Below are 11,826 nucleotides of genomic sequence, written 5' to 3'. Positions count from 1 at the left end.
TAAGGACTTGTACAACATCAATTCCATAAAACACGGAACGTATCTACCGATTTATAGGGGGTCGGTCTACTGTACTTTACCGGTGATAGTCATCTATTAACTGGTAAATTTGTTATTCTGTATTTCAGTTGGTGGCATTGTTGGTGCAGATTACAACTAAAAAAAATAATTTTCTGATTAATAATTTTTAAAATCATTGATTTTTGTTACAAAAGTGGAATTAAATAATTGTTTAAAAATTTCATCTAAAATAAACTCTTAATACTTTTTCTCTAAATATAAAATGACTTATAAAAAAATATGCGTATTACGATTCCTTTAAGACTTGGAACGTTCTATGCTAATATTCGATTGATAACATTACAGGATAAAAAATGCAATACATTACAAACAGTTACAGTTTGAATGTGTACACTTTATACTTATCACAAGCTGTACAGTTCGCACAAAATTGCTATATTTATAAACATCTGTTTTTAACTCGGCACATCATAAAATTTAACTACAGAGATTGCAACAGGAATGTTTATCCTTGACTGTATTCTTCAGGAAAAAGTCTACAGTTCGTGTACACTGTTCATTACATTGAAATAATTCTTGTCCTGTACTTACAGCATGGAAAAGATCCATTTACAGTACAGTAATACCCCGAACTTACGCGATAGGTGAAACCGAGTGATAACCGCGTAAGTCGAATTCGCGTAAGTTGGGGTATAATTTCTGAATTTGTGTAAAATCCAAGTCGGATGTATGTAAGCTAATAAATGTTCTGGTTAATCTTATCTCGTCGTTTGATTCGGTTACGGTTACAAGAAATCACCACATAAAGTCTCTCAAGTCTCCGTAGATATAAATGACAAACAGAAATAAATAACACAAAATAAATTGTAGCTATGTGTCGATTCCGCGAGACATTGTCGAACATGCAAGCCGAACAATAGAATGGGGGAATGAGTAATCAAACGTTGCGTGGCGCTCAAACAAATGACGAATCGACGAGATTTGAAAATCGCGTAAGTCGGGGTAGCGTAAGCCGAGATATTACTGTAGTACGAATTTTCTAATAATTTTTGTTATTTGTCCCCAAGTGTCTAATTATCACAGCTCATAATATTATCCGAAGTTTGATTACTTTAAACGAATTTTATACAGTAGTGATTATGAAATTCATTTTTCTCGATTATAATAAAATATTTTCTACTATTACTAATAATACAACTGTTTTATTTTTTATACAGATCAGTCTGGAACCAAAGAAACAATTTTTCATTATTTCTTCATGATTAAATAATTTATACATCACTAAATTTTATCTGCCAGTTTAAAAGAATTTACCCGAAGGACAAGGCATTAAGGCAATTCTACAAAAGGGTCATATGCCAATTAATACCGTAGTTGCACAGTACGAGGCACGTACCGACAGAGCGATATAACCTTGTCTGAACAAACAAACACTAGGGGGACTTTCTGAGGGAATGTCGTCCCAAATAGGTTATAGACACGTAGAAAACACTTGCATAACTGCATTCTTTTTGTGACGTTTTTGCCATCTTTTCTTTATTTTATGGTTTAAAAAGGTCATTCGAAGAAACCCATCGCCTATTTTTTACAATACTAATAACACACAAGCTTATTGTAACACTTGTTTGGGTATCTATGCCTCGAATTTAGCCTGACATGACANGCATTCTTTTTGTGACGTTTTTGCCATCTTTTCTTTATTTTATGGTTTAAAAAGGTCATTCGAAGAAACCCATCGCCTATTTTTTACAATACTAATAACACACAAGCTTATTGTAACACTTGTTTGGGTATCTATGCCTCGAATTTAGCCTGACATGACACTTTCAACAAAATAAATAATAAAAATAAAACAGCGATACAATACAAAAAAGCAAATATATTTACTGACTGTGTAAAATATTACCTTTCCGATGTTTATCGACAGATGACTTGGTATAAATAAAATTGTGCACGTGTAAAATTGTTATTAAAGGTTTATATGTAATTTTTATTTTATTTACTTTACAGGTAACACGCAAGTAATTTGGAAAATTTAATGACAAAAATCTTTCCAAGTGACGTCGGTAGATGGTGCGACGGTTCACTTTGAATTACGTAGCGTATATCCCACTGTTCGTAGGAGTCACTTTGAATCTGTTTTGTACGAAGAAAATGGAGAAAAAACGTGAACTGCCGCAAGACAATAGTGATTCAGAAAGTAAGTTTTGAAAGTAAATTATTATTTTTTTTAAATTAAGGAAAAGAATGGGGCCGTAAAACTAATTAGGAAGTGAGTAGAACAAGCACGACTGGCATTTTACGTGTTGAAGTTCCAGTTACGTTACGTTTGATAAACTTTTGGAAAGTTTGTGTTGTACACTTAAATAAGGAGTTATGTTGTAAAATATGGGCAAAATGGTTGTAAAATTATACATTTTACTTCGAAACAGATTTTATTGTCATTAAATGTGTGAATAATTTATAAAGTTTTCTTTAATAATTCAAAATGTCAATTGTAATTATGTTATACAGTAGACTCCTCTATAACACGGCAGATACGTTCCGTTTTATATGAATTCGGTGTTTTACCAGTCAGTTAAGTACATGAGTCAATTACAGCCCGGCACGTGTGCAGTTTAGGGACTAGAGCTGTTTGAAATGTTTTCTTCCATAAAATTAATCGATTCTAGACTAATTTGACTCAACATTTCCAAAAGATGTTGGGAATAATTCATATAAACTATGCTATAAACAAAATATTGTAGGATTACTTACCGAGTGTGCATTTGCGTTCGACGACAACATTGCTTAATTAAGCTTGTTTTCGTCACGGAACAGCGCATACTACAGTGGGCTCGTGTTTCCTGATAAGTTATTTTTCTGCGAAAAATTTGCTAAACTTTGGAGACGACATTAATATAAATATAATTATTATTTCTGTTGAAATGGTTTTTAGTAGGTCCGCTGCTCGTTTAAACCTAACAGTTTGTGCAATATTTGCTATTGGTCTAGATTCGACCAATCCTATCGCGACACGAGTCGGCGATGACGTTTTACCGTATTATACGAGTCTCTTTTAGCGTGATTATACGAATACGATCGCAATTTTTTCGCCTTTATTTACGAATTTGTATTATATAAACCCGTTTTATAGGGGTCTACTGTATATAATTTAACCAAATATTGAAGTCTTAAATATGTTTTAATTATGAATAATAAGTTTTTATAAATGTAAAAAGGGTATTTTTAAAATTAAGATGGTGAATTCCACTAGTGGACACGTGTTAGACGATGACCACGTGAATTATAAAAGATAGTGTTAATATCATTGATATTGACTAACTTCTACTTGTAGCCTATTAACACAAAATAGGTACCTCCCTTCATATATTTGAGAAGTTATTTATTTGTTAGTCGTAAAACTAAACACAAAGGATTAGTCTAGAATATTATCGTATGAACTCTCCAAAGAAATGAATGATTCTGCCTATTAGCTAAGAACACTTGAGGAGTTTTCTATTGTATACATAATCTGTAGAGAGGACTGATTAGTGACTAGAAGAAACGGGTGACGTTTCTTCCCGGAAAAGACTAACCCTATGTTTTTGAAATTAAAAATGTTTTTTTTTTTTATGAAGGTTCATAAATAGTTTAATATTCAGGCAAAACGTATTGAATTACATGTATAAAGATGACGTCGATTGATAATGTCTAGATACAAGTAAAAAAAGGAAAGGGTCCCCGCATGGCACACCTCTTCCTTTCATTAGCTAACACATTTCCCATTATCAAATTAGTCAAATGAGGTATTAAATGAAACCTTACGTAACGTTTACGTTTCATCACGTAACACTCGTTATGTCCTTCACTTCGACATTGCATTTATAGCTTTTTTTAGACTCTCCTCTATCTCCAAAATAAAGCGTATTGCCTGTAATAATGTTTGGGATCATCCATAAATTATAACACTATTTTTATACTTTTTAACAGCCATCCATCATCTTTTACGCGCCGTAACGCCGTCGCACGTACCCATGCTAAAAATTACGCGATAGAACGGGGTGTCGAACGTTTCATTATTTATTAAATGTATAACGTATAGTACAAGGCAGTGGCGTAAATGAGCAACGCTATGCAACATTTCAGTAACAAAAATGAATCATTGTTATGGAAGGATTGATATTCTAAAATTACGTGACGCTTTTTTAAATTTCCCACCCATTTCCATGCATCTGATTACCTGCATACCTATCCACCGTATACATATTATGCAATTTATGGACCTCTTTACATTTATTTAAACTATAATTAAGGTAATATAGTTTAAATAAATTTCAGAAATTTGTTGTAAATTTAAAGATTTGTAAATTACAAATTTTCTGAGTGATGCTTCTCATAATGAAGTAACAAATCAAATCTGATGCTTGATGTTCTCTCTCCCCGGATAAAATAAGGGTTGTAAAATTTGTAAACATGTATTTTCAATCATTACTGTGTAACTTTGATGGCTTCTGGAAGAGATGTGAAACATTCACGCCACACTTCATTTCAGAGGGACCTCATAAGGCTATGTGCTGTTGCAATTACATTTTTACAAGTAATTAAAACACAATAATTGTTGTGTGAAGTCAATTGTTAATAAATCCTATCAAAGATATTATAGAAAATTATTTTGTATATACTGTATTTACATTTCAGTTTGATGTTTATTTTCCTGTAGATGGTGATCAATCATCATCTGCTCAAGGAGAAGGTAACCAAACAATTGGTAAGTTTATTCGTAGAACTCTTATACTTTTACGTGTAGTTAGTTACAACATACTAAACTAATTTAGATATTAAAATGGGAAGAGCAAGAAATTTCTGAGGGAGTAGAGAGGATGCAGGCCACTGCACAGGATACTCCAGTTGAAACTAGGATAATAAAAGGATCATTTCCTCTTTTTGAAGACCCGAACAAAGGTAAATCATTATAATATTGAACATTCCTGAATTATGGCAAGTAGACTATTGAAAATCTTAACTTTGTATTGGGCATGTGTCAACAGGAACGAAAAAAAGAATTTGTTAGATAAACAAGGCATTATTAACAAAACCACCGTTAGTTTCGTGGGTAAAACTAATGAAAAAACCGTCATTGTGGATGCTTATCTGTCACGTTACAAGTTCGTTCTCTCTGTTTACGCTGTTATTAGGTTGTTACTACTTCCTCAAGCAATTTTGTACGCCGGGTGTCAATTTTAAAAAGATCTGCTCTTTGGAATGTGTGCTGAAAAAATTGAAATCTTGGGGAGATGAGAAACGAAGTGAGGAGAACGTGGAGTGGAAAAAAATATATCTAGCATCTCGGGATGAATTTGATTATATTGATTAAATTAAACAGGTTGAAAAATATTCGACTTATTTTAATAAAAGCAATAAATAGCTCAAATCTCATTCAATCTTGACAAAATACTGTTTTTTTTTTATGTTTGTAACCGGAATTTCTATTTTTAAGAAAAAGTAAATCATTAAATTTTATAACCAATAAATCAAAATTTTATTTCATTAGATTACAAAAACAAGAGACTACACTGAGATTTGCTTAATTGACTGAACTTAATAAATAACAATTAACAGTATAAGTTACATCATTACAAGGAAATTCGGTTTAAGGAAAAAGTAAATTTATCACATGTCGAAGTTTCTCTGTTCTCGACACAATAGGCATTACTTAAGTCTTCCTTTCACAAATCCAAGTTAAATCGTGATTAAGTTTTCGTTTTTGAGGACCACAGAATGACTAACAATACACGACCATTGTATCTTCCATCGAGTCCCATTATTAAAAAGAATCAGTGCCAGTCGGAGGTCAGAAGTTGACGATCAAATAAATATTTAGACCCGATTTGGGTGACGTATGCTTCGGCCTGAAGGATCTTCTGTATGAATGAAGCGTAAATAACAAATTGTGAGCATAGTCTATCGCTTAGTAGATAGCCCCGCAAATTGAACGACGGCATAAGGCATTCGAAAGTAGCTACGCTTATCTTGGTCACTTTAGACAATTTATACAGGAACACTTTACTCAAATACATTTGCGAACAATCACGCATCTTGACTCCTGATCCTGAAACATTATCAGTACGTTATTGTCAATTTCTCAAAAAATTATAAACATCTTTATTTACTTCTATATTAAAATAATAGGATTTCCTGTAATTCTAGTCTTATTCCTTTAGTGTATGTAACAACTCTAGTTTTCGACCATTCCTTCTATACATGTAGAAGGGATGGCCATTTCTCGACCCATTCTAACTGACAAAATGATTTCTGTGTACTTTAGTGATGTTAGAACAGTAGTCAATATATTTAAACACAATGGAGTTGCCAAGTTGTGAACTACGAGAGTGAAACAAAATTAACATTGCAAAGATATCAGAAGAAGAATAATTTCCACAACCCTAGCTCAAACGCCATTCTGTTTTAAATTATTTGTGCAAGAGTCATCTTTGTGGAATTCCAAGAATTCGCTGGAGATCTATTTTAAAAAATTAGTTCCTACAACCTTATTTTCTGTCTGTTCGTTGATTATTTAATTATTTCTAATTTAATTATTTCTAATTTAATTATTTCTAATTAATAAAACAAATTGTCTTAAAAATACATTAGGAAGTAAGCATGTTTCCTGTACAAAAAAATAATAAACATTAAAGTTTCTGTAATATTTTAAGAAAATGTAATTTTTATTGTTGAAGACCCTGAAAATTAGTGCATTTGCAATTTTTGGCTAAAGTTCCGAAGTAGGAAAGAGATTCAGTACTAGTTACATAAGCCTTCAATGTATTTTTGTTTTAGTAGACCTAGTATCAGCTAAGTTGCATGACAAACTCCAGTTTTTTTGTTTTCTGTTTATTTCTGCAACCCATGACTTTTAGGACATCCTTTGGGAAAATTAACAACGGAATCCATGTTCTAAATATGGTCTACAGACACAACAAATACAAACCTGAATAAAAGAAAACGAAGGATTCGCGTGTTATCTCTTCACCTTTTCATTCCCTTCCTAACCAATATGCCAGTGTGTAGCAACTCTTTTAATACGTTTAATGGCATGCAAATGGGCATAACTAAGGCTTACACATAATTATAAACAGGATATGTTAATGCTGAAGCAAATTGCTTACAGAATCTTATGAGAGAAATCATAATTGACTAGGAAATAAAACTGTTAAATTATGAGAGATTAAAAGCTATAAAAAATGGTTTATGAACCCATTAGAAGAGTAAAGAACTAATTTAACACTGATACAATGTATTGCACGTGTATGTCAATTGGATAAACTTTCCACCTCATCAAAGAAATCTTTTCTATTTATGAACAGAATTTAAGGATTTCAAAAAGTCCATCTAAAAGAGTGATACGTTTCACCATTTTTTTTACAAATTCCGTTAGAAAGCAAAATATATTTGTGCTATTTGTAACATCAAACACAGAGATTTCAATTTAGACAACTTTGAAATTTCTCGAAAATAATTCTCTACTCACCTGGATCCATCAACAACACCAGTTGGGTTGGTACTATTGGGTTTTTCTCATGTAATCCCATTCGATAGGCAGTGTCTTTTATATTTTGAATCATATTCTTTAATTCTGAGGCGATTTCGTCATCGTAGGGAGACGATTCTGGAATATCTTGCATTGCGCGAATAAACAGCACCACTTTGATTATATTGGCTTGAATCAAGCTTCGAGAATCATGCACAGTAAAGTGATTCAAGAGGTACTTCCTTGTTTTCAACAGGCATTGAGCGAAGCCTTCATTTATGAAGCGATATGGAATACCTTCGTTTCCGAGTGGGCGCTAAAATAAGAAAACATGTGTTAAATTAGTGAACATTTACAACAAAGACTTCATTACACAGTCATTAAATTTGAAAAGTCCGAGATTACGGAATAGTTTAAACTGTTATATCGCAATAAACTCAACTGGTAAGTTGAGTCGATTCGAAGTGTATATTTGATAAACCTGAATGACGAATGATCTTGAAATTCTTGAAGAATCATCAGAAAAATTAGTTTCGGATTTGAATCCCTGGAGATAAAAAATGTGTTGAAGTGAGGGGCTCCCGTAAAATGGGACACGTGCCTCCATTTTCGTTTCGATTTCCCTTTTCCTAATCCCAAAACAGAAAATTCGCGAAAAGAAACTAATTAACAATATTTGTCTATTAACCCATGCAACTTCATAAGTTGACCAAAACCTATTCGTTATTTTCGAGTAAAACAAGTGCCACCTTGTGAGGGCGTTGATCTGACTTTGAAGCTCTGCATAACGTACAGTACGATGCCTCTTTAATAGCTTGTTCCCCCCTTTTCATAGTCTTCAATCCACTGCTTTAAGTACAATTTTCTAATAGAATAATATACAAATCGAAAAAGTTACTTACTGGAGGTTGAAAACTGATCTTTCCTCGATTTTCCTCCACTAAAAATTAAAGTAATTCATTAGAATCGAAAAAAAAACAAAAAAAAAACGATTGTCATCCTACTTACATAAAGCCTCGATATGTCTTTCCACTGTCTTACTGTTTTCATCTCTGATGGTCAGTTGCTTGTCAAGAGACTGTACCAAACTCATAACTTCTTCGACTGTTACCACTTGCTCTTCTACTTTGCATATTTTCTTTAATAAGATCGAATATTCTTCAGCTAATATCGTTGCTTCTGGATGAGCGATACAGGCTCCGCTTGCTGTCTCGTCTAGAGATAAAAGACAAGATTGGAATATATTTTGATCAAAGGGAGAATAATGAGGACTGGGCACTTACCTAACTTGAAGAGGCAAACCAACTTTAAGAGATACAAATGGTAAAATGTAAATTTTAAATCGAACATCTGTGTGGCTGTTTTCAGGATAGTAATGAGCAAGCATCTGTGCTTGTAGGATTTTATGTCATTTGGATTGATGTATCCCCCGTCCACTTTGAAGGCTGGCCCTTTGCCTACCTGATCGGCTATTGCGGTCAGGTACCTTCCTTTGTTGCCATTTGCTTTTAAAAGAACGATCTGAAACGAAAACAAATCTTCGATTAGAATCATAATGAATCTCCGGCCTAAATTACAATTGTGAAATACTACATCAAACTGGGAGCCCATTAAGTCTTTCGCTAAAATCAAACTTTGACTTACAGCACCAACTACAAAGTGTCTATCGTTTTTCAGAGATCTAGCCAAGTGTTGCTTTTAATAATCCTTCTTCAACAGTTCAACAGGACTTTAAAATCCTTTTATGTTGTAGAAAGTTTTGTAAGTGTAATAAGCAGAAGGGCTTTGAAATCTTTCTTTCTTTCGCTTCTGATTATCCCAGATGACCATTCATCAATATACTCACTTAGTATCTTAAGTGGTATGGATCCTAATCCTTTCTAGAAAGTAGATCCTGAAATTTCATCCTTCGTTTCATCTTAGTGTAATTGTACTTCAATTTAACCACCCAGCGTATGTAAATACAAACGATGTTTCAATCACCCAAATATACGTAAGTGCCGGAAGAATGCTAATTTTTTTAATGACGACCTCAAAAACAATTTATAATTAAACATACTATGTCACCAATGGAAGAATAATTGCATCTTCACATTCTGCTGTTGTGTTTAACAATTGGAAAAAATGTAAATAAATCACTAATCTTTGCATTGTTGAAATGCAAATAAATTAAGTGCATGGTCAGTAAAAACGTCTATATATTGAGGAAAACTTAGTTCCATTTAAAAACTTTTTTTATTTTTTGCACTTCTGTTAACAATTAAGTCTTTTTTCAGACTCATAATAAAGACATTTGCAGAACAGACCGTCCATATAAAATACTTGAGACAGTGAACCCCAAGAGATTTAATGGGCAAAGAAGATGTTAACATAACCTTAAATACGTCTTAAAAAGATGTTAAATCTGAAGGTCACTTACCACTTGGTCGACGTTCAGTTGAAAGATGTCTTTCTGCTCCCAGATCCATTGAACATATCGATCCCAACACCGATCCATGTATTTGGCGAAGTGAGCATCGGCACCTTTTTCTTCCAAAGACTGTTTTTCATATAAAAATATTCAGTTTCTTGTATATTGCCATGTATCATCGCGTATCTTGTGGATTCCACACATCGAATGGAATATCCAATTGAATAATCCATCATATTGAATTAAAATTCCATTTTGTGACGAGAACTGTTCATGAATCTACTGTTATAAATCGATACTAATTTAAGAGAGGACTTACCTTGTCTTTAGATCCTCCATCCACATACTCTTTCATTAATTCCGAATTGTAATCGATTTTTTCATATGCTGGGTGTGAAATAAATAAATTTTAAAAAGAAATAAGACAATCTCTAAGTAATAAAAACACTTACTAGAAATATTATTCACGTCCAAGTATTGGAAAACAATAGAAAGAAGACAGGAAGAACAATTTTTGGGACATCCAACACGGCAGAAGACAGTTGTCCCCTTTTCAACCAGTTCTTCCATTTTTGAGTTGCACTCGTAACATAAGTATATGCTGCCGTATACTTCACCTATTTCTTCACAAACATAACATTTTCCGACTATTGATACGTGAAGTTTTGCTGCCAATTCGGTGTTCTGGTCATTCATTTCTCTTTCTTCTTCTTCTTCTTCTTTATCCATTCTTTCTAAAATATTAAATAGATTAAAGAGCGTTTCCATTCAGATATGATCTCGTATATGCACCATACATTGTTTCTTTTAATTAAGAATTTTTTATGCCCATTACAAAGTTAAGATTTTCTCATTATTCTAAGAATTTTAAAGATTTTCAGAATTACTTCCCTTAACTCAATTTTCCACGTAAATTTGGGAAATTCGTGTGGGTTGTCAAATCAAAAATCAAAATATTTAAACAAATCCATATACAATCGCCACCATAGATGGTCACTAGGTTACGCAGGGTCTAACTAAACACGATTCGACACGCGTAGCTGCGTATAGATGAAACAGGTGATAATTTACAATATATATGTCTCTAATAACAGCAGTTAGCTTCTGTGCTTATTACTGTGCTAAGCTACACACTGTGGCTACTTTCTCGTTCATCACCCCATATAATGATAATAATAATTTAAACGTAACAACTGCGTCTACTTGCCTTAATTCGGGAATGCTTGATATTGAAATAATTTACCTGTATTTGGGTCTTCAAGAACTGGAAATAATACATCTATCATCCTGGTTTCAAGAGAATTATCCTGTGCTCTCTCATAAATAGTTTCCTCTTCTTCCATTTCAATTTCTAAATTAGTATAATATGTAGTAATTAATAACACGTAAAATCATAAAATTTCTATGAATAAACTTATGAATTGATTGGTTACCTTCTTCTTCTTCAGTGATAAACAATTGATCACTATCTTGATCACCTACAAAAGAAAAAAAGGCCAAAAAATTAATAGAGAGAGTGACATCAAATGGGCGTATTTTGAAAAGTTTGATCAGATTTATGGTTATAAAATCATAACTAAGTAGCGGCTTAGTGTATAAAGTATTGCAGATGTATATGGTTGCAATCCGTGGGAATGGGCAAAACATCTAAAAAAGTGTCACTATGCTGGTGGCTTAATCCTTGGGTAACAATAAAATGTTGAATAGCGAGCTTTATTTACGCACTCGACGTTATACACCTAATAAATAACAGAATGTTCTATGGCTTACGGAGTGTAATGGATGAAGGATGGCTGTTAAAAAGTGTAAAAAATAACTTTACATAGTTTACGGATGATCCCAAACATTATTACAGGTGAAAAGCTTTATTTTGGAGGTAGAGGAG

At 32.9% G+C, this 11,826-nt stretch overlaps 1 protein-coding gene across 1 annotated transcript; it reads right to left on the bottom strand.

Annotated features, from left to right (window-relative positions):
- Positions 1 to 5,601: 5,601 nt before the first annotated feature.
- Positions 5,602 to 11,420, bottom strand: LOC111636277. The gene is made up of 10 exons (XM_023381483.1): positions 11,375 to 11,420; positions 11,185 to 11,292; positions 10,394 to 10,675; positions 10,261 to 10,328; positions 9,951 to 10,070; positions 8,815 to 9,052; positions 8,540 to 8,746; positions 8,434 to 8,471; positions 7,532 to 7,847; positions 5,602 to 6,112 (listed from the first exon to the last, which is right to left on the bottom strand). Exons 2-10 carry the CDS (start codon positions 11,282 to 11,284, stop codon positions 5,838 to 5,840), a joined length of 1,644 nt encoding a protein of 547 aa, XP_023237251.1. The 5' UTR covers positions 11,285 to 11,292; positions 11,375 to 11,420; the 3' UTR covers positions 5,602 to 5,837.
- Positions 11,421 to 11,826: the final 406 nt, after the last annotated feature.

This window comes from Centruroides sculpturatus, unplaced genomic scaffold (genome assembly GCF_000671375.1).
Source record: "Centruroides sculpturatus isolate CEXI.00-Female unplaced genomic scaffold, Cexi_2.0 scaffold1075, whole genome shotgun sequence".
NCBI classification, from domain to species: domain Eukaryota; kingdom Metazoa; phylum Arthropoda; class Arachnida; order Scorpiones; family Buthidae; genus Centruroides; species Centruroides sculpturatus.
This window is presented reverse-complemented; position numbering and strand designations above follow the sequence as displayed.